Raw genomic sequence first — 24158 nt, 5'->3', positions numbered from 1 at the left:
TTAGGTGGCAGGACCTGCCAGAGTATAAGGTATAAGGTATGTTAGTGTCTAACGGCTCCTGGGATTTCTCCCATCTCCGCGGGTGTACATTGTATCGGGGCCAGAGATTTGAAGTGTGTGGGGGTCATGTGCTGTATATTGTGTTGTGCCCTTTGTTCCTCCGGTCTATTATCCGCCGAGCCCCTAGTGGGACCCGACGTTACCACACCATGCCACGGGGAGGCTGACCGGGTGTACCACTGTAGCTAGAGTACTCTGGCGGGTCCTGCCACCTACTTTCCTGGGATTTCAGTGGCTAGGACCAGATTTGAGAATGAGATGATCGCTGTTTCTTGAGCAACGGTTGTAATTTTAACAGAGCGTATGGTTGTTCGCTGATAACTAATACTAATACTAACTTGTTCTAGGGCCAAATAGGTCGGGCAGTAATTTTGATGTTTTTAGATTTAGACCTGTGGGGAATGCGTGTGTGTGTATGTATATATAAATATATATGTATATATATATTAAATATATATACATACACGCACACACACACACACACATATATATATATATATATATATATATAAACTAAATAAAAAAAAAAAAAAAGTTGTGCAAGAGAAAAGTAAGGGAGGAAGGCAGAAGACTGGAGGGTAGGAAACAGAAGAAAGGGGCCAATAGGGAAGATGGCCCTGATGACAGTGTAGCATGCCCAGTGCCTCACCAGAGAGAGGAGTGGGGTGGCGGGTGGACGAAAACCACCACCCCACAAAAAAAAAAAAATAAATAAAAAATAAAAAAATAAAAAAAAATAATAAAAAAATCATTCTGTAAGAGAAAAATATGGGGGGGGGGGAGAAATAAAAGAACGGATGGCAGGAAACAGAAGAAAGAAGCCGAAAGAAAAAAAAAAAAATGAGAGAGAGATATACCCCGCAAGTTCAGGGTAGGTACAGCTAGCACGGCCAGTCAGTTGGGGCCGACAACTTGCTGGAAGTCCAGCAGTGTGAGTGCTGCTATGGTGGATGGGTCATGTTCAGTAAGGTCTAGTTCAGGTGCCGTCATTGGGACTCCATTTGGTGAGTCTGTGTCGCATCCAGACTGAAGGCTGGTCCAGTAGTCCATCAGAACGAACAGTGGGGGTGGTCAAAACCGGGAGTCCAAGATTGATGGTCAAGTCCAGGGATCGATGCTAGGCTTCTTCTTGATGAGATGTGTCACGTCTGGTTGAGAAACGTTTGTCCAGGAATCAATGATGAGGAATTTGTCAAGGTATGTGTGGACCCTGTCTTTGATTGCACTGCTGGTCAAGTCTTGTGCAAGTTGGTCCAAGGCGTTAGCATCCATGGCTCAATGATGCGTAGCAACAATTGGCAGTCATGGTTGTTATGACCTATTGATTCGGATACTAAGGTGGTAGTAGCGCTTTCTGCCTGGTAAATAAGTCCATTGCAAATTGAGTCAGAGCTCGGTAAGTTTCTTCGTTCTGTATTGTGAGGTGTTCTTGATTTTGGTAGTTGAAGCGTAGTTTTGTTATTAGGATCCTCCTGAAGTCCTCGTAGATTTCACAGCTGTGGGCAAGGTGCTCCCACGTCTGATCCTCTCCACAGTGGCAGCGGGGTGAGTTTGAAATTCTGAAGTCATGTAGTTTTTTTTGGAAGGCGCCATGTCCAGTGAGGAGGTAGGTAGCATAGAGTCCTGGTGAAAACCAGACAGGTGTGAGGGGGTAGGAGGCCCTGACATCAGGGAGGAATCTTTTGGTGACAGCGCCTTTAGTTGATGTCTGCCATCTTTCTTGCCAGGTGTCTGTTAGATGTTCATTAAGTCTCTTCTTTTCAGCGTTTCTATTATTTGCTGAGTACTTATCTAAAAATACTGGTGTACCTTGTCTGCCTCCACGGGGCCAACTGTGGGCAACGTTTACCCCCCCCCCCCCCTACTCTACCTATATCGCCAGCGAAAAGCGAATGCCCCACACAACGAAAAATTTAAAATACCAAACTCGACACACTTGCAATCTCTTTCGGCCTAACTAGATTCTAGCGTTTATCTACCCCCCCCCCCCCCTTTTTTTTAATATATATAGGACCTAGCCACTGAAATCTCAGGAAATTAGGTGGCAGGACCTGCCAGAGTACTTATCTAAAAATACTGGTGTACCTTGTCTGCCTCCACGGGACCAACTGTGGGCAACGTTGGGCCTCAGTAGGGGTACAGCGGCTAAACTGCCAGATGACCAACAGAACACAACACTACACATGTACAATATCCACACACTTTTAAATCTCTGGCCTTCCCAGCGAACTGGTACACCCATAATGAAAGCAACGCGGAGATGGGGGAAACCCCTGGTGCCGTTAGACACTAAATACACTTTACATTCCCGCCAATATGCGGAGATGGGGGACCCCCCGGTGCCGTCAGACATCGAACACTCCCACCTATATGGCCGACTTTGCAGTCGGACGCACGTTACAACGCTCCGTAAAAATATGTTTATATAATGTCTTTAAATTGCAGTAAAAATTCCAAATTGTGTCTCCACCTGAAGATCTGAGGAGTGCCTAGGTGAGAAACTTTTGGTTCCTTATAGGGAAATTAGCCAGATACTAGCGTTATTTTCTGTTTTCCTTTGTTTGCGAGACCTGTATGGTCACCATGCGGCTCGCGGAGGGAAAATAGAGAAGTGCTCCGGTATAACGCGGCTGCCGCGCTAGGATCTGGCCCTTGACTGGGGAAATACTTCAAGCTGAGTAACCTTGGACAGTGATTCTGCCCCAAATGAACGTTTTCTGTGCGTCTTCAATACAAAAAACAATGACTTTTGTGTCTCCCCCCCCCGCTTCCATACACCTTACCATGGACAAATTGGATCATCGCAAACATGCATCTAATACATAAACTGTGCCGCCATCATCACCTACGTCCGAGAACCCCCCCCCCCCCATAGAAATTAGTCCGTTCTCTCTAGGGCTATTTTCGTATTCAGGTGATACCCCCCCTCACGTGACAGTGGAGGCTAGCACAAATCTTCACCAGAACATTGTGTGTCAACCGAACGTCGCACGAGCCTGTGTGACGCATCAAAATTCCTCATTTTCTCTCCTCTACAAGGATACATCGGCTAAACTCCGCTAATCCGGAAACCCCGTTTTTCCGACCTTGACAAAATGCCTTTGGGGAAACCTTACCCAAACTGAAGAAGACGGGGGGGGAAAGCACTAGTTACCATACAAATTGACGACCCTAAGGACAGCACAGATGAACAGAGGCCAGCCTCGCTCTCAAAAAAGCGGAACAAGAAGCAGACCGCCCCCAAAACAGAAATGGAAACCAGGTCCCAATCGGACCGAGACAAAAAACAAGATCAACAAAGCCAATAGACAGAAAATGCAGATGTGTACATCTTGTACCCTACTTTGCCGGAGGGCCTTGTGCCGGACCAGATGCTCATCCTCAGGCACGCACTTGAAGACCTACTAAAAGAACAAAATAACAGAGTAACGACACGGCTCCGTGCTGATATAGTCTCCCTGTGGACTAAGCTGGAGACCATTCTATACAAGGTCCACTTGGAATATGACAGAGCAACTGCCAAATTAGAGGCATACCTACAAGGCGGGACAAGTGAAATGCCACAGCGCGCCCATACCAGAAGCACTGAGGACCAGAACCACCGCTGCAACCACAAATGTACCTGCCAACAAACCTGCAACGCCGACACCCAGGAGAACACGCCTGCCAACACCCAACATAGTCATTCTAAAGTCAACAGGACAAGACGACCATACAAGTGATGAAATAAAGAAAAATGTGATGGCAAATCTGAAGGAAGACCTTGGAGCTACCCGAATCAAAGCAATTAGAAAAACGAGAAACCCAGGGATAGTTATAGAAATAGAGATTAAAGAGGAAGCGTAAGTAATTATAGCAAACGCAAAAATCCAATCTTGGGCCTCACTGCAGAAACTCTAAAGAGAAAAGGGCCAAGCATAATAATATTTGACGTGGACCAGGACATGTCCCCCGATACCTTCATGGGGGAAATCTACAGGAAAAATCTACAGAGAAGGCTACCAGAGAGGGATGAAAAACTGCTGGTCACTCTCAAGTACAAGACAAAAGCCAGAGATAGCGTAAACCGCAACTGGGTTGTGGAGCTGACCCCAGGCGCCTGTCAAGCCCTGCGAGAACAGCGATCAATCTACATTGAGTGGAGTAACCACAGATTTAGAGAACACGTGGCCATAATAAAGTGTTTCAGGTGCTGTAAATATGGACACACAACACACACGTGCAATCAAATGGAACCGACGTGCGGCCACTGCTCTGAAAAGGGGCACTACTTCAGTAGCTGCCCACAGAAAGCAAAAGCCCCCATATGCGTCAACTGCAAGCTACTAAGGCTAGACCACACGCATTCAATAAGAGACCCAAAATGTCCGACTTATCAAAAGTTCACGTGTACATACCAACTCAGAACCGATTATGAGTACGCAATTTACAAAATATAACTACAAAGTGCTACGAATTTACCAAATAAATGCCCAGAGAGCAAAAGCAGTGGCTTCCCAAGTGTGCCTAAAAGCAGAAGAGAACAACGCAGACATCATCCTGATACAGGAACCCTACACGCATATGAAGCAAGTGAGGGGCTACTCACTCAGGTACAAGATTGTTCAAAGCAGCCAAGGCACGCCGCGTACAGCAATCATCGTTCGCAACCCGGAGATAACCGTGACCAAGCTACCGCAGTTATGTACATTCTGGGCCGCATACGCCCAAATCATCAGCTCAGCGGGATGCTTCTTTGTAGTCTCACTCTACTGCAGACCTGGAGTCGATATTGACTTCGCCATCCCATACCTGCGAACACTCCAAACTACCCTAGCGGGACTAAGAATTGTACTAGGCGCAGACGTAAACTGCCGATCCTCAACCTGGCAGAGCGCCACCCCGGAGCGAAGCGCTAGAAACGGGCAAAAGCTGGAAGAGTTCCTTGCCAACTCAATACTTACAGTGAAAAACCAACCCTTTTGCCTCCCAACCTTCTGTAATACACTTTTAGAGGCTACCATTGACCTCACACTGACTTCGTGGAACATCAACCCCCATGTCACTGACTGGACCGTGCAAAACGCCTGGGCCACGTCGGACCGCCGCACCATCACCTATAACGTCCGGAGGACTACCACAAGAACCGTAATAGAAAGAAATATGCAAAACCGATTCGCAATATCCAAAGCAAAGTGGGAACTCTTCCGGGAGCAGCTCATCAGGAAAGCCCAACACGACAGAGGGGAACAACCTGGACCGGGGGGGGGGGACATTATCCTGACCGAGCACCCCGATGAAAGACAAAAAATAGTAACAAGAATGATAACCGAGGCAGCTGAGACAGCCATAAAAAGAAAACGCCTACAAGCGGGGCCAAGCCCTGGTGAATCCCTGAACTACGGCACCTAAGAAAACTGGTACAGGCAAAGAGAAAAGAATACCAGAGAGCCCGGACCTCATGGCCGCCTGCGAAAGTAACATACTTAAGGAAACAGTACAGAGAAATAAGGAACACATATACAGAGAGAATAAAAAAAGAGCTTCCTGGTAACGACTGGTCTCAGTGAAAGGAAATGATTACCCCTGGGGAGTAGTCTACAAAATCACAACAAACAAAGTTCCTAGGGGAGAAAGAACTGTTGCAACGAACACTTACCACAACTTGGGTTGACTCAGTGGCAAACATCTTGAGCACTATTATTATTAGTGTTTTTTTTTTTTTTTTTTTGCGGATTCTAAGGTTCTCACCATTCGCCGCTTTGTCGTCTTGTGGTGAGGAAGTGCCATCACCGGCCGTTTGTGCGTAGTGTTGGAATATGTGTAGGTGTGATGTATTTTTTTTTTTTTTTTTTTGTGTTGAGTGGCCGGCATCAGGCGATTTAGCAACCGGGTGGGGGGGGCAACAAACACGAATTTGATTGCCCCCTGTCTCATATCTCCAGCTGTGCACCGGCAGGCCAGATTCATCTTTTAGCTCCTACTGAGCGTCCCCAGAACTGATAGTCTGGGGTATCCCGTGGAAATATAGGAAAGGAGAGTGGTCATATAGCAGATTGAAGATGGGGAAGGAGGGACTGGGAGGAATACAGTGATAGAAAGATGGAGATGATAGTTAGAGGCATCCACATAGAAATAGGAAGGAAGAGTCGTTAGTTAAAGTGATAGAATAGAACACTAGACAGTATATCCAGGAATCCCGCCCCTTAGTAGGGGTCAGCAGTGCAGATTGAACTCCCGGGTGGGGGTCAGTAGCTAAAGTCCCATCCCTCAGTAGGGTTCAGCAGGCAGCAAAGATTTCACCCCAGATTGGGGTCAGCAACAGAGATCCCACCCTCAGTAGGGGTAAGCAGGCAGTGAAGATTCCCACCCCCCTCAGTAGGGATTAGCAAGCAGTGAAGATTCCACCCCAGCAGCAAAGATCCCACCCCTCAGTAGGGGTCAGAAGGCAGTGAAAGTACTATAATAAGAGACCCAATGGAGACCCTCAACGATGAACAGCAGGCTATCGTCCAAGTCAAGGAGGCCTACACGACGGAACAACTAGAACCGCCATTTACTATATATATTTTTTAGGCCCTAGCCACTGAAATCTCAGAATATTAGGTGGCAGGGCCTGCCAGAGTATACAATAATCTATTGAGTACCTGGTCTGCCTCCACGGGGAGTAAGTGGGGCAACGTTGGACCTCAACAGGGGTCCAGCGGCTAAATGGCCAGAACAACAACGATACACAACACAATACAGTAAACCCTCGATTTAACGGACTAATAGGGAGAAGGGGTGTCCTTTAAATCGAATGTAACCTGGGGGGAGCATTTTTATTGTTTTTAATGTAAAAAAATGCTGTAATACAATATACAGTACTGTACAATACAAAATTATGTTGCAATTTGGCCTTTGATTTACGGATATCAGAAACAGTTTGTTTTTTACGCCGTAAATTTAGCAAACACGTGCTACTGAGATGCCTTGTTCTAATTTCTCAATTAGCTCTAACTTCTGTGCCACATTTAAGTCCACACGCTTTCTTTTAACTCATCTATCACTTGATGCAAACTGAGACCGAAACAAAGCGAGTCGGTAGACCTGCAGTTTGGGGTCCCGAGTAACGTTCAGCTCGCAAGTCACCGCATGCTCTTATCTGTTTTATGTAATCTGGGAAAACAGCTATTTGATCACGTTTTCAGAAAGAATAAAAAACAATTTCCTGAATTTGATTATAAAAAAGTAGGTAATTATCAAAACAATAATGGAAATAGTTAATTATTATTAATTTTTAATTAATAACAATGAAGTTTTGTATAACCTAAAAAAGTGTATGGTCGAGATTAATATGTACATTACTGTATTATTATTTGTCCGGTCTGTTAAATCCGAAACCGTTAAATCGGGGTCCTTTAAATCGATGGTTTACTGTACTTCCATACCTCATACACTTTTAAATCTCTGACCTAAACAGTGATCTGTTACACCTAAAATGAAAACTACGCTGAGATGGGGGAAACCCTGGTGCCGTCTGACAACTAATGCACTTTACACTTACACTCCTGCCTAAAAGTTCGGAATCACAGCGTATGACAACAGTTTTCGTTATTTATTTATTTATTATTTTTTTGAAATTATCTATTACATTGTAAGGTTTAATTTAAAAGAAAACCTCGTGTGTACCTTGTACGCACGAAAGATGTTTTATGAAAACATCTCTGGCTTAGAAGAGGTTAGCGAAATCCAAGCCAATATAGAAGAGTTTAGCGAAATCCAAGCCAATAGTCTAATTACCCGTTTGATTGTAGCCATTTGTTGAATTGTAGGACGTCACAATCATATTTGTATGATTGCAACAATACAAGTATTTAATAAAACACGCCTGCGTGCTCTGGATTCATAATTTATTTTATTTTTGTTACACAGAGCATTAAAACTATGATAAATGAATTAGCTTTCGGCTGGGTGGCAGCCTTCATCAGATTAAAATACTTCGAATGGCAGTTGGAATAGAGATGCACTGCCAGGATGGTTCGTGAGGCACGTGGTTAATTGTTTGTTGATGTTTGTGGCTGTGACGTATGGTGGTGACGTGGCCAGCGTTTGTCTATGGACAGAATTACTGCTTCTGTGATGGGGTTAAGTTGACAACCACTGTTCCTGTTCAACGAGGTATCCGAGCATTTTATACTTAACGATTCCAACCAGGTGCGCCTTAGGTAATGGTGGGACTTGTCTACAACCACGACATCGCGGTGTGGGTCGATGTCGTGGTGGGTTGTCCAGACATGCTCGGCAATAGCTGAGTGTTCTACATCCGCCAAACGGATCGCCCTTTTATGTTCTGAGAGGCGTTTCTCGAGACGACGTCCAGTCTCTCCAAAGTAGCAGCTCGTGCAGTCACGGCAAGAGATGCGATAGACCACACCACTCTGTAGAAGGGTGGGGACAGGTGTTTTTATGTTGGAAAGGAGAGAACGCAGTTTCTTGCCTGGGAGTTGGATGCACTTTACCCCATGCGATCTTAGGATTCTACCGATCTGCTGTGACAGGTTGGGGTAGTATGGGATGAATGCCCTCGTGGAAGACTCGTCACTGTTGGCGTTGCTGTTGGTCGTCACGTTGTCGCGTGCTTGTAGATCACATCTGTTAAGGACATCGATGGGGTAGCCACACCTCGTAAGGTCTACTTTGACTCTGGTGATCTCTTTGCGCCTTTCATCTGCAGAGCTGGAGTGTGTCCAGGCGCGAGTTAGCAAGGTTCGGGCGGTTGAGAGGAGGTGGCCCCGTGCGTGTGCTGACTGGAAGTTGGTAAATTGGCCAGCACACATAGGCTTACGATAAACTGTCGTCTTCAAGCGTGTGTCTTCGCGCCGGACAAGTGTATCTAGGTATGGTATAGAGTTGTTCGACTCCAGCTCAATCGTGAATTTTATGAAGGGCGACAGTGAGTTGAGGTGGGTTAGGAGTCGCTGACCTGAGTCTCTAGGGATCACTACGAACACATCGTCTACGTAGCGACACCAAAAGGCGATGTGATCCGGTGCGTGTGTAAACGCACGTCCCTCTAACTCCTCCATCACGATGTTTGCTGTGACCGAGCTGACAGGGGAACCCATGGCTGTGCCATGTATCTGCTGGTAGATTGAACCATTAAACATGATTGCACCCCCTGTTAAGCACAGTCTGAGGGCGGCGGAAATGTCATCAGGCGTCAGCTTAGTTCTGTCGCTGAGGGTTCCATCATTATCCAAGAGTTGTTTTGCGCAAGAGATGGCAAGTTCCACAGGGATGGAGGTAAAGAGTGATACGACATCGAACGATGCCATGACTTGATCTTGCGAGATGGATACAGTGCGGATCCTTTCTATGAACTCAACACTGTTGGAGACGGTGTAGGTGGTCTTGCCAACTAGAGGAGAAAGAAGTCTCAAGACAAATTAGACAGCTCGTAAGTCGGTGATTCACAGCAGGATACAATAGGTATCCTGCTGTGGATACCTATTGAAGACGACAGTTTATCGTAAGCCTATGTGTGCTGGCCAATTTACCAACTTCCAGTCAGCACACGCACGGGGCCACCTCCTCTCAACCGCCCGAACCTTGCTAACTCGCGCCTGGACACACTCCAGCTCTGCAGATGAAAGGCGCAAAGAGATCACCAGAGTCAAAGTAGACCTTACGAGGTGTGGCTACCCCATCGATGTCCTTAACAGATGTGATCTACAAGCACGCGACAACGTGACGACCAACAGCAACGCCAACAGTGACGAGTCTTCCACGAGGGCATTCATCCCATACTACCCCAACCTGTCACAGCAGATCGGTAGAATCCTAAGATCGCATGGGGTAAAGTGCATCCAACTCCCAGGCAAGAAACTGCGTTCTCTCCTTTCCAACATAAAAACACCTGTCCCCACCCTTCTACAGAGTGGTGTGGTCTATCGCATCTCTTGCCGTGACTGCACGAGCTGCTACTTTGGAGAGACTGGACGTCGTCTCGAGAAACGCCTCTCAGAACATAAAAGGGCGATCCGTTTGGCGGATGTAGAACACTCAGCTATTGCCGAGCATGTCTGGACAACCCACCACGACATCGACCCACACCGCGATGTCGTGGTTGTAGACAAGTCCCACCATTACCTAAGGCGCACCTGGTTGGAATCGTTAAGTATAAAATGCTCGGATACCTCGTTGAACAGGAACAGTGGTTGTCAACTTAACCCCATCACAGAAGCAGTAATTCTGTCCATAGACAAACGCTGGCCACGTCACCACCATACGTCACAGCCACAAACATCAACAAACAATTAACCACGTGCCTCACGAACCATCCTGGCAGTGCATCTCTATTCCAACTGCCATTCGAAGTATTTTAATCTGATGAAGGCTGCCACCCAGCCGAAAGCTAATTCATTTATCATAGTTTTAATGCTCTGTGTAACAAAAATAAAATGAATTAAAATACAAGTATTTGTAATCAAATACTTGTATTGTTGAAATCAAACAAGGCAAAACAGCGCTTATATGCGAAACTTATACTGCAGTAAAGTCATTTCGACGACAACTAACGTTTTTTTGAATTGCAAGTAATGTTAAGCTGCTTTATACACTTTTCGTGCTTTCAAAAATGTCATATTGCAAAATCCCTTTTAACTGAGCAATTGAGGAGCTTCCACCTAACCTTCAGTTGGGAGTGATTAATCTGCAATGTAATTACATGCTAAAAGGCAAATATCAAGAAAAGAATCTAAGAATTCTATAAATGCCTTCCAAGCGATGAATATGCTGAATTGAAATCATAGTTTAAAGAATGGCCACCAATTGGGTGGCCATACTTTAATTTGCAATACCTCCTCCTGTTGTTTATTTGCTAGAAAATCCTTGCACAGCTTACAGCTGTGTGTCGAGTCATTGGGTTGTTGTAATATAAAATTTCTTCCACAAAACCGAAGTCCAGAAGATATTGCATTATGTTCAAGAATGTTTTTTTATCCTTCATTTCTTAAAATCCTTCAATTCTGGCGAACACATGAAATTAACAGACGATATACATTGAACAATATAGCCTTAGTCGCTGATTCTCCTAAAAAACCCATTAAGAAATATATATATTCTGTTAATCACAAAAATGAAAAGAAAATCATTTAATTTAAGAAAAAAATCGAATGCAGTCGAAATGTAAACCACTGCAGACATTAACTAACTTGTTTTTGCTTAATTCTGTGACTTTGCCAACAATGCCCAGATGTTACTGGTGAACACTGATATCTCAGATGATGAATCATGTAACCAAACCATTGTTCCGCTATATTCCATAAATGTTTTCTTATTTACAAATAAAATATTATGGCATGAAATGGTAGGGGCGTGATATACTTACGTAGATAGTAGAGGTAACATGGCTGAGTTCTGCTTAGGTGACTAACACATCTCAATTTATTAAAAACTGGGTCTCACACTTATAGCAGTCTGTCTACAGGTATTAGATTTATCAATAGATTCCTCTACAACAAATTAATTGTTCCCCACCAGATTGCCCCATCATAGAATAGGATATATTAAGTAAGCTTCATAACAATGATTGTTTTCCAGTAGTTTGTTACATGCGAACACAACACCTCACATATAGGACACCAAGATAATATGGAATTTAAAAATAAATAAATAAAAAAGCTAGCTAGAACGAATGTATGCGATTAATCAAGTTAGAGAAACATTTAGTTTAGACCTTACCTATAGATGATGCTGCCATATATGTCAGTAACCAATTCTTGCAGACTTCTAAAGCTACAATACCTCAAATATATAAGGAAAGGCAGGCTGTGTATAACCTTTAGTGGAATGCAGAAAGTGCGATAGTAAAAACAAAAAAAAACGGAGATGGTATGAATTCTGAAAATATCCGGCTATAGCTAAATTGATTGCATAAAAAAAAAAAAAAAAAAACTAAGGCAGATTCGGAGGGAGGCAAATAAAATCTGGATCACTCATTTCGCATCTAGTCTACAATATACAATCTTTCATTGGAAAGGCCAGGACTGCTTTTCAACAGATAAGATCTTAGAAACGTTTTTGATTAAAGCGATAATGAAGTGGTAAGAGAGATAGGGGTAGCTGTAAATGACACTGCTCTTCGTGGACTAATGGTATGAGTGGAGTCCCACAGGATTATTTCTTGGCCCCTTGCTGTTTTTATTATTCATTAATGGTATTGATGTTGGTATATCAAGAATATTGCTTAAGTTTGCCGATGATGCAAAAGTAAGGAGGATAGTTAATTTCAATAATCGGGGTATTCTACTTCAGTAAGGCTTGGATAAGTAGTTTGATGGGTTGATAAATGGCTGCTGAGGTTTAATACCGAAAAATGCAAGGTCTTGAATCTAGGTAGCTGTAAACCTAGAGTAAAGTACCACTTGGGTACAGCCAAACTCAAGACTGTAGATAATGAAAAGGACTTGGAAGTAACTGTACAATCTGATAAGAAGTTTTCTGAACTGTATAGATAGGCTGCTAGGACAGCTCGTTGGGTTTTGTTCATGATATAGGAACTTTGCTAATAGAGATAAAGAGGTGACTGCACTCTGGCTTGGAGACCCCATTTTAGGGAAGGTGTGAACCTGTTGGAAGGGATACAGAGAAGAGTGGCGAAAGGGTATTATTATCAGGATACGAAAGGGTATTAGTACCAGGATAGACTATAGTGTTTAAGTTACAGTTTTTAGATGCTAGGTATGTGTGTGATGACCTGATGATCTCCATTATGATGCAAGGAAGCAAGCTTCGTTAGCATCAGCTAAAAACAAAAATAAAATCCTTGTTTTAATAAACCAAATGCCAAGAGAATTTTTACGCTTAGTCACGTAACACACAAAAGAAGGTATAAATTTGAATTGAGAGGAGATATTGTCAACTAGATGCTCGGAAATTTAATTTTGTCAAAATGAAGGTAATATTGATTACTTCACCTTGTTTATTTATTTTTCATATAAGTTGCGTTTAACTTATTTATTTTCATTATTATTATTGTTTATTTATTTATTTTTTTAGCTGATGCTATCGAAGCTTGCTTCCTTGCATAATTTTGCTGATAACAGTATTCGAAACCGCAGAGTGACGAACCGCATTACTCCGAGGTTGCGCTACGTAAATATATTTCAATTTATAGATGATAGACATAAATTTCCGTAATGAATTGGCACTTTTTTTTTTACTGGGTAGGTGTACATAAATTCATGAACAACTTCGGAATTTAAAATTTGTAGGATTGTACATATTCAGTATGGGTTGCTATTTGTGTGGGGGGGGGGGATACGGGAACAGAGACCCACGGGAAATTTCTCTGTGTGCTCCCTTGTAATTCTATTGCTGCGTACAATAGCAGCAATAGAATTACGTGTAATCAGCAAATGAATTTGTTCTTAAATGCACTAAACACATTTATAACATTAACATTAATTAAAATGGTTGTATACAAAGGGAAAAAAAAGCCTGAAATAAGTAGTAAAGTATCAGTTGAGATACGTGTATATTGACAAGAAACTATCGAAGGCCAACGTAAAAGGTGAGGAATTACCTTCCTGATATCTGTCACAGGTGGATTGAATTCCGAAGCAATTTTATCAGAAGATTCCCTGTCGAGTCGCTGATTAGAAATACTATCTATGTACTGTACATGTTTACAGTAAATAGGCAGTGCGATGTACAATGCTAAACCTAGACGTGCCAAGGGAGGATTTTAAAAATTTATTGGGGGCGTGGGTTGTGTTTTTATAGTAAGCAAAATTTAGGCATGTGTCCTTTTCCTAACTGGACTTAAAACTGGTGATAAAACTGAGTATAGATAAACATCTTGGTTATCATACAATCACAAATACAGCAAATCCCATTTAGACATTTTTCTTCACCAGATTATTTTTTCGACCCATAGCATAAGATTCATTTAGATTACTTTCATGTATTTTATTATTTTAATATAACAACAATTAGGCGATTATGTGGCCTATGAAATAAATGAACATATTTATTATCTTTGCCCTTCTGTGTGTATTTTGCGGCTAACAGATTTTCAAATGCTATATTACTTATCCGTTGGCTGCAAAATACATAGGACAAGATAATCCTAATTATACGAGCGAAAGACATATTAGCATTAGTAGAGGCATACGATGCAAGAAAGGAAGCTTATGCAGCATCAGCCAAAAAAAACCTCCCATTTCATCCCCCCATTCGATCCAAATGCATGTCCAGCTCAGCCTTAAATTTATTTAGGCTACCAACTTCCACAACTAAAGATGGAAGTCTGTTCCACCAATCAACTACCCGCTGGCTAAAGGCGAATTTCCACACATCTATTCTACAACTGTCTTTCCTCAATTTGAATTTATGCCCCCCTCATGTTCTTAATCTGAGCAAGAGGAAGAATCCCATCAGCATTCAGCTTTCTCATCCCATTCAAGGCTTTATATGCCTCAATCAAATCACCTCGCAGGTGCCTACTCTCCAGGCGCTGCAATTTGCAGAACTTAAGCCTTTCTTGGTAAGAGCACCCCTTTGTTCCCCTCACCAATGTAATCTTGTTGCCCTTCTTTGTACTTGTTCGATCAACTCTACATCCTTCCTAAAATGAGGCCTCCAGACCTGTACACAGTACTCTAGGTGTAGCCTGACTATTGCCTTGTATAACGGGATTATCACCTCCCTGTCCCTGCTAGCAAAATTCCTATATATCATTGACAAGACTCCATGACCTTTCTTAGCAGCCTGTCTGCACTGCTCAGCGAACTTCATATTTCACTGCACAATTACCCCCCCCAGGTCTTTTCCACTTCTCTGAGTGTAGTACCACACAGTTGGTACGTTTCTCTTGGATTATTGTTACCCATATGCAGTACTTTGCATTTGTCAATGTTAAACTTCAGTTGACACTTCTCAGCCCATTTGCCCAACTTATCCAGATCCAGTTGGAGTAGCATGCTGTCTTTACTGTCGTTAACAACCCTGCCAATCTTTTTATCATCTGCAAACTTGGACATTAAGCCTGATATACCTTCATCAATATCATTAATAAATATACAAAACAACAATGGGCCCGACACCGAACCCTGGAGAACTCCACTAATAACATTTGTCCACGAAGAGAAATGTCCATTGATTACCACTCTCTGTCGTCTCCCACTCAACCATCCCTTTATCCATTGTAGTAAAAGCTTTTCTGAAATCCAAGTATATGATATCAAAATTATTTTTGGCATTCAGTTCCTTTGTGACTACATCATAGTGTCCAATCAAATTGGTTATACAAGACCTCCCTTTAACAAACCCATGCTGTGTCTTAACTATTACTGCAGCCTTGTCTAGTTGATCCTGCAATGCTTCTTTAACCAGTGATTCCATTATTTTCTCCGGAACACAAGTTAAAATAATAGTTCTATAGTCACTTGCACTTTTTGAACCCCCTTTGTGAATTGATGATACATTTGCACATTTCCAGTTCATGGAGACCTCCCCTGAGTCCAAGGAAGCTCTCATAATTATGGCTAAGGGTTTGCTTACTTTCTTTGCTGCCTCCTTTAATATAACTGGATAGATCTCGTCCACCCCAGGTGCCTTTTTTATGTTTAACTTCAACAATTTCTCTTGCACTTTGCTCTCAGTTATTACAAAATCACTTAGCTCCCTGTTAGAGTTTGATAAACTTCTGAAACTCCCCTCATTGAATAATAACTCCTCATGTTTGAGTGTAGATGCAAAATACTCATTCAGTTTATCAGCTATTATTACACATGTTATAGAAAAGTTGAATTCAAGTGAACGAAAACAAACTTCTGTACTTAAGCTTTCTACACGGTATGAAACTTCTGGAACTCTCCTCATTGAATAATAACTCCTCATGTTTGAGTGTAGATGCAAAATACTCATTCAGTTTATCAGCTATTATTACACATGTTATAGAAAAGTTGAATTCAAGTGAACTAAAACAAACTTCTGTACTTAAGCTTTCTACACGGTATTACTTGAATGCATTAGAATAACTCTTTTGATTCTTTCTTTATTCTTCTCACATAAAACGCAACGTTCGGAATGTTGTGCTCATAGATTGACCATGACCACTTGACACCAAGTTTCTCTTTCGGGCAAGCATGAATTCGGGTGGCCTCTTTTCAGATGTATTAATTCAAGAAGAAATACGCATTTGCGGATACCTGAATAACGTTATATCCTTCTTTAATTAATCACGGTAGCAAAAGCTGATATTTTTGTTCAAATCTAACAGTACTGTTGTTAATTAAACGAACCACAATGTTTTGTTGTTAAGCGTGTGGACGCGCGGCTAACGCTGGATGAACAACATCTGTCGCTTTGGAGAAATATTAGCGAACTGTGTTTTGTGATGTAATAGTTTCACATTTGGCTTTCTTACTTTATCCATAGCTGCAATCGCAATACAAAGGCTAAATTTCTACTTTAACTGCTGAACAAACGTGAGTACCTTTAAGTTGTTGAAATTAATCCGTCTCGGTCTGAGTAATGGCGTTATTTTCATTAGGAATCAAGGGGACCCACATAAAGTCAAGTATCGGCTACGCACGGAAGGTTATTATATTAGTTTTTCCAATAAATTCAAATGTTTTCAAATGTATTTCGACTTGAATTAAATCTTTACATGTAAAGTGGTAGAAAATTAAAAAAACATCCTCGAATATTGATCTGTATTAAACTGTTCAATTCATTTTCATCTTTCTTTTCCCTTTTGTCACACTTTTTTTTTTCTTATGTTTTTGTTGCACTGCTATTCCTTTCCTCAGCACTGAACGCTTTTTTGCAACGCCATTTTTTATTTTGCTTCTTCGCCTCTTTAGTTTCTTTGTTGCGTGACGTTCATTCGGAATTGGAGGCCATCAGAGAAGAAAAGCAAGTATTACACTGCCTGGATGGAAACAGAGGAATCTTTCTCCAAAGTGAGTGTAATGTCTCCCTCTAGCAGGTAGCTAGGCCTATATCATTGTTGCCTGTTGCCCTAATGTCATTGTTTGCATGCAGATGGCGTTAACATAACAATGAGTTTGCTTTTGATTGTTGTGTTGTTTGTTTGTTTGTTTTAATTCGTTACGTGCTTAAAATCTTTATCATTTCAGTTAATGTTTTATGTGCTGATAAAACTAAAAAAAAACATCCCCATCTGAAACATATTGGGTGTTGAAACGTGTGTGTAAAAACAAATCGCATACGTTACTATTCTTATTTCGACTCTACTTCTACTTTTTTTTTAATCTTCTTTAAAAGATTCTTCCACCACCACTTCCACTTCAGAATGTGACCCTTGATATTTTCAGTTATCTTTATGTGTTACGATTGCCAGGAGAAGACGGTCACTGAAGAAATCGGAAATATCAAGGGTCGCACCTTCGATGACAGTCTCCAAAGAACCATAGCTAGAGGAGATGTGTTTTATGGAGAGAGAGAAATTAGATTAATTGAAAATTCAGTTAATATTAGCATTCCAGAAAACAGTTAAAGATAGCGTTTCTTCAAAATAACGATAATCATCCTGATCGAATATTTAGATTTTTTTTCCAAAGTAGTAAAATCATTGAAACTTTAAGTAAATCTAGGATGAAGTGAGTATTGGATAACGCTATGCGCAGAAAGATCATGCAATGATCAATAATGGTAGAAAGGACACGGTAGTGTATCCGCCTGATGTAAGACACTGCGAACATTGGTTACAAGTCTGAATTTTAGAGTTATCATGATTTATGAGCATCTGTTTAAAGTATATGCTTTGCTTTGCACTCTTTTATTAAATATTCTTGTGGATACTGATTTTATATTCATCGTAGTGACTTAACAATGCCGATACAACTATGTTTGTCATCATAGATATATATATTCAGTTTTTCGGGTAATATACTGTTCCACCTCCCCTTCCCTCTCCTATTAATGGTATCGAAGATTATATTATACCCTACCTGCAGTTAAATTGTCCGTTTTCGACTCGCAACAGATCAGAGAATTATCTATTCCTCTTTACAGATAACGCATGTACTGTACATTTATGATTAAAGAATAGAAATCATATGCATTATTTAACCATTTATAGTTTGCTTTCTTGTAGGATGGACATATGAAGGCGGATGAGTTGTAATTACCCCACTGTTAATGCCTTCTTAAAATTAAAAAAAATTGTAGTTCAAATTATCTTTACTGTGCCTTGCCGTTTTCATTCTTTCTAAAGTTAGAAAAACATCTTTTTGAGTATGTTATTTTTTTTAGAATTCGTTATATATTAAGGAGTTATCAGTATTTTGTATTAAATGTATTCTATTAATTAATTGCTTTTAATTCACTGGGCTGATCCACCTTTTCTTTCTTTTAAACATAATTGTAGTGATAACAACTACCACTTTCTTGGCAAAACTCCTTGTCTGATGTTTATCATTTTCTCTTCGTTACAGATAAGATGTGGTGGTTCTGTGATTGCGAGCTTCATTGGGCTGTGTTTAGTGGGTCATATGCATTATTCTTTCCTCCATATGTTTTTGTTTTTTAATTGTTTCTTTTTTATCATTAGCGTTGATATTACGGCATTCACAGTGAGTGATAAATGCGCATATTTTAAGCTGCGTATGATATTACCTAGGAGTGCGCTATAAAAGGATGAGAATTATTGAAGTAAAATTTTTTGTGATGAATCATTCTGAGAAGTCATCAACCGTTAAAACCACTCTCGGATTTTAATGGTTGAAATGCCCTTTAAAACTTACATGATGCAGCATTAAACTGAGCTTATGGACGTTTCGTATTAATCTCTTCATCAGCATAATAAATTAATGATAATTTTTAACTTACCTTAATAAAAGTAATTGAATGAATATAGTTAATTTCATTACAGTGGTTTAAGTTAAAATGATAAATTAATTATTATGCTGATGAAGATCAAACATTCACCCAATGTAATGACTGTACCATAAGCTCTAAGATGTACCAGTCATTTAATGGATTTTTGGAATTATTCATTTCACAGAACTGAAATTTATTTTCTTCCATATCTAATTAAGATCTCGAATAATAAAACGGATTCATTTAACTATATGAGGAATAAACTAAAAATAAACAAAGTAAAAAAAAATGATAAAATGAAAGTTTAAGTCCATGCTGGCAGAAAAAGTTTTTACTTGTTATAATATTGTAATGATCAGGTAAAGTGTAAGGTATGTTAGTGTCTAACGGCTCCTGGGATTTCTCCCATCTCCGCGGGTGTACATTGTATCGGGGCCAGAGATTTGAAGTGTGTGTGGGGGTCATGGGCTGTATATTGTGTTGTGCCCTTTGTTCCTCCGGTCTGTTAGCCGCCGAGCCCCCTTGTGGGACCCGCGTTACCACACTGTGCCACGGGGAGGCTGACCGGGTGTACCACTGATGCTAGAGTACTCTGGCGGGTCCTGCCACCTACTTTCCTGGGATTTCAGTGGCTAGGACCAGATTTGAGAATGAGATGATCGCTGTTTCTTGAGCAACGGTTGTAATTTTAACAGAGCGTAGGGTTGTTCGCTGATAACTTGTTCTAGGGCCAAATAGGTCGGGCAATAATTTCGATGTATTTAGATTTAGACCTGTGGGGCATATATATATATATATATATATATAATATATAAAAGATTGTATTAAAGAGTAAAAACAGAAAACATCAGAGAGTTAAATAAACTGGATATGGCAAATGCACCGAAGCGCGCAAAGCAGCAGCAACGGATGCAAATGTAAATATATGTATATTATAATTAATATACTATATCAATTATAACAGCAGGACAAACCAGATCGGACCTTTATGTAAGGGAAAGGGGATAGTAATAAATACACCAGCTGCCGTTGCAGATGAACTCAACAGTTATTTTGCATCGATATTTACAAATGAAAAGCCTTTTGTGGCAAAGGGAAATTGTGGGAGCGAAGTTAAAAAATATGTAATTAATGATATTGAAATTTCGCAAGATTATTTAATGAAAAAACTTTCGAGCCTACAGACCAGTAAGGCTCCTGGAGTTGATGGAATATACCCTATAATCTTAAGAGAGGCGGCAAGCGAGTGCATTGAACCATTGAGGCTAATTATGCGAGCATCATTAGACTCTGGGGAGATTCCCTTGGATTGGAAAAGTGCAAATGTATCTCCCATACATAAGGGCGGCTCTAAAAGTGAAGTTGGAAATTATCGACCTGTCAGTCTGACTTCAGTAGTAGGGAAAATCATGGAGGCAATGATCAAGGATGGAATTCAGGATCATTTGGATCGAATTGAAATTCTCAAGGATACTCAGCATGGTTTCGTAAAGGGAAAATCATGTTTAACAAATCTGGTTCGCTATTTCGAAAGGGTCACTCACGAGCTGGATTTAGGGAATAATTTCGACATTGTTTATTTAGATTTCAGCAAAGCTTTTGACTCAGTCCCACATGAGCGGTTGCTTTATAAGCTGGAACAGGTTGGAATCACTGGGAAAATCCTTAGATGGGTAGAAGGATGGCTTCAGGGCAGGAGGCAGAGGGTTGTGATAAATGGCTATTCCTCAGATTGGGTTGATGTAAGAAGTGGGGTTCCCCAAGGATCAGTATTAGGACCACTGTTGTTTTTAATTTTCATAAACGACATTGATGAAGGGATAGAGGGCGTGATGTCTAAATTTGCAGATGATGTTAAAATTGGGAGAGTAGTTAATGATCACTGTCAAGCTGAGCTTCTTCAGAGAGACCTAGATAGACTTCAGGAATGGTCAGAAAAATGGCAGCTGTGCTTTAATCCAACAAAGTGTAAGGTATTACACCTGGGAAACAGTAATCCCAAAAAAACTTATTCACTTGGTGGAGTTCAACTAAAGCCAGTACTGGAGGAAAGGGACTTGGGTGTTACGATACGGTCAGACATGAAATTCTCTGAGCATTGTAAACAGGTTGCAAGGAAGGCCCATGGTGTCCTATCAATGATCTATCGAACTTTTGCAAGTAGAGATAGGGACGTGATAATCCCATTATATAAGGCTTATGTTAGACCACACTTGGAATACTGTGTTCAAGTATGGAGACCGCACCTGAAGAAAGACATCGAGCTTCTTGAAAGGGTGCAAAGAAGGGTAACTCGCCTGGTGAGATCGGCAAAAGGGCGTCCTTATGAAGAAAGACTTCGAATATGTGGGTTGCAGAGTTTGGAAACTAGACACCTTAGAGGAGATTTGATTGAGGTGTTTAAGGCTCTGAGAGGCATCAGTAAAATGAATGAGGACAAAATTTTCAAGATTATAAATGATGCTAGAACTAGGGGACATAAATTCAAGTTACGGGGGGAAATGTTTAGATTGGATTGCAGGAAGTTCTATTTTAGCCAGCGAGTTATAAATTACTGGAATAAGTTGCCTTCATGGGTGGTAGAGGCAGACAGTTTGGGGAAATTCAAAGGTCATCTGGATAGTACTTTCGGGTAAGGGAAGCACATAGGATGATAGGTTTAATTTCCTTTTTATTTATTTTTTATTTTATTAATTATTATTATTTAGTTATTTATTTTTTTGTTTTTATCATTGTTTTGTTCGGATTTATTTTTTTTTATTTTTTTTTTTTTTTGGCTGGTGCAGCATAAGCCATAGGCTTTCTTGCACCATGCGGCCGTTACTAATACTAATACTAATACTATATATATATATATATATATATATATAATATATAAAAGATTGTATTAAAGAGTAAAAACAGAAAACATCAGAGAGTTAAACTGGATATGGCAAATGCACCGAAGCGCGCAAAGCAGCAGCAACGGATGCAAATGTAAATATACGTATATTATAATTAATATATTATATCAATTATAATATATATATATATATATATATATATATATATATATATTAATATATATATTAATATAATATATATATTATATTATTATATCAATTTAAGAATTAGTTATCTGCTGCTTTGCGCGATACTGTTCTTTAAATTACACCCATCTCTGTTATTCAGTCTTTAGATGGTCTTGTTTTTAACTCCGGTTTGCCATTTGCTGGCTTCAATCTTTATTCTATAGTTAATCTATTTTTTCCTTGTGGCCTTTAGTGTTGCTTGCATTGGCATTTATATTATTTTATATATATATATATATATATATATATATATATATATATATATATAAAAAACCGTTGTGTAAGGGAGGAAGGCAGAAGACTGGAGGGTAGGAAACAGGAGAAAGAAACCGGGGGAAAAAAAAAAGGAGAGAGAGAGAGAGATACCCTGCAAGTGCAGGGTAGGTACAGCTAGCACGGCCAGTCAGTTGGAGTCGACAACTTAGTGGAAATCCAACAGTGTGAGTGCTGCTATGGTGGATGGGTCATGTTCGGGAAGGTCTAGTCCAGGTGTCGACATTGGGACTCCATTTGGTGAGTCTGTGTCGCATCCAGACTGAAGGCTGGTCCAGTAGTCCATGATAACGAATAGTGGGGTGGTCAAAACCTGGAGTCCAAGATATGATGGTCAAGTCCAGGGATCGATAGTAGGTCTCTTCTTGATGAGATGTGTCACGTACTGTGGGGAGAAGTTGGTCCAGCAATCAATGATGAGGAATTTGGTCAAGGTATGTGTGGACCCTCTCTTTGATTGCACTGCTAGTATTGTCCCAACCAAGTGGGGAGACCAGTTGAATACTTGATGTGAGGGATCAAGTTAGGTTCTGTACTCCGGATGGTTTGTTGGTCAAGTCTTGTGTAAGTTGGTCCAAGGCGTTAGCATCCATGGCTCAGTGATGCGCAGCAACAATTGGCAGTCATGGTTGTTTTGGCCTATTGATTCGGATACTATGGTGGCGGTAGCGCTTTCTGCCTGGTAAATCGGTCCATTGCAAATTGAGTCAGGACTCAATTTGCAATGTTGTAGTTGAAGCGTAGTTTCGTTATCAGGATCCTCCTGAAGTCCTCATAGATTTCACAGCTGTGGGCAAGGTGCTCCCACGTCTGATCCTCTACACAGTGGCAGCGGGGTGAGTCTGAAATTCTGAAGTCATGTAGTTTTTTCTGGAAGGAGCCATGTCCAGTGAGGAGGTAGGTAGCATAGAGTCCTGGTGAAAACCAGTCAGGGGGTAGGAGGCCCTGACATCCGGGAGGAATTTTTTGGTGACAGCTCCTTTAGTTGAGGTCTGCCATCTTTCTTGCTAGGTGTCTGTTAGATGTTCATTAAGTCTCTTCTTTTCAGAGTTTCTATTAATTGCTGGGTCAGTGGTGAAACCTGCGCAGGTAACTGCTCTTCCTTTGGCTATTTGGTAGAGCAACCCATGACGAACAATCCAATGGTCCGGTGGAAGAGATCCAATGAGGATCTGCAGCGGATGCTGACAGTGCGACAGGCATGCGAAGACAGAAGGAGAAGAGAGCGCTGGATAGTTCCTAGGCGCGATCTGTTTACAACTGTATTGGCCTTCTTGTACCAGACTCCAGAGGCATAGGTGATAACCGGGATGAAAACTACCTTAAGAAGAGGAACAGCGTTCTCTTCTTTAAGCCCCAGTCCTTCCTGGAAACTCTTGAAACTTGGGCAGCATACTTCCTGATCTTAATCCTGAGTTGGTCTAGATGAGGGGTGAAGGAAAGGTTTTTGTCTAAGATCAAACCTAGATATTTAAGCTCTGTTTTTAGTTTTACTCTAACACCATTGACCTTGATTTGGGGTGGTCTTCTCAAACCAAGGGTACCTTTTAGTAGGATCGAATTGGTTTTCCCTGGGGAGATCTTTAGGTTGTTCTGCTCTGCCCAAACTTGAAGGGTGGAGATGGCCTGGTTGGCAGTTGCTTTTAGTTGGGCTCTGTTATTGGCAGAAAAGAGCATGACCAGGTCATCTGCATAGGCCTGGGTCTGTACATTGCATCAGGTAATCGCATCTCTCTCTTTCTCCCCCCCCCATTGATAAGGGGTATCGCATTCAAAATTATGATCATTTTTAATTTCTAGTCCACTATCGCTGCAATAAAACGTATGAATTCACAAAAGCCAGCTCTGTAAATTTTACTCTCTTCTTATTGTCACATTGGAGACATTTTAAGATTACTCCGAATGCTCAGAAACCTTAGTCTTATTATGAACTGAAAAATG

The 24158-nt window shown here is 41.0% G+C and overlaps 1 protein-coding gene across 7 annotated transcripts in view; it reads left to right on the top strand.

The window, feature by feature from the left end:
* LOC150091454 (protein still life, isoform SIF type 1-like) overlaps positions 1-24158 on the top strand; it is a 1372582-nt gene that overhangs the window by 485611 nt on the left and 862813 nt on the right. For 6 of the 7 annotated variants that reach the window (XM_090375616.1, XM_090375640.1, XM_090375623.1 and 3 more), the window contains exon 7: positions 16893-16991. The exons of the other annotated variant lie outside the window; for it this stretch is intronic. In XM_090375616.1, the coding sequence (XP_090231742.1) occupies positions 16893-16991 (99 nt within the window). The remainder of the gene's footprint in view (positions 1-16892; positions 16992-24158) is intronic. 7 annotated transcript variants of the gene reach the window in all.

Source organism: Mastigoproctus giganteus, chromosome 1 (genome assembly GCF_048544385.1).
Source record: "Mastigoproctus giganteus isolate SK-2022 chromosome 1, ASM4854438v1, whole genome shotgun sequence".
In the NCBI taxonomy this organism is placed as follows: Eukaryota; Metazoa; Arthropoda; class Arachnida; order Uropygi; family Thelyphonidae; genus Mastigoproctus; species Mastigoproctus giganteus.
The sequence above is the reverse complement of the archived record's forward strand: the minus strand, read 5'-3'. Positions and strand labels throughout refer to the sequence as shown.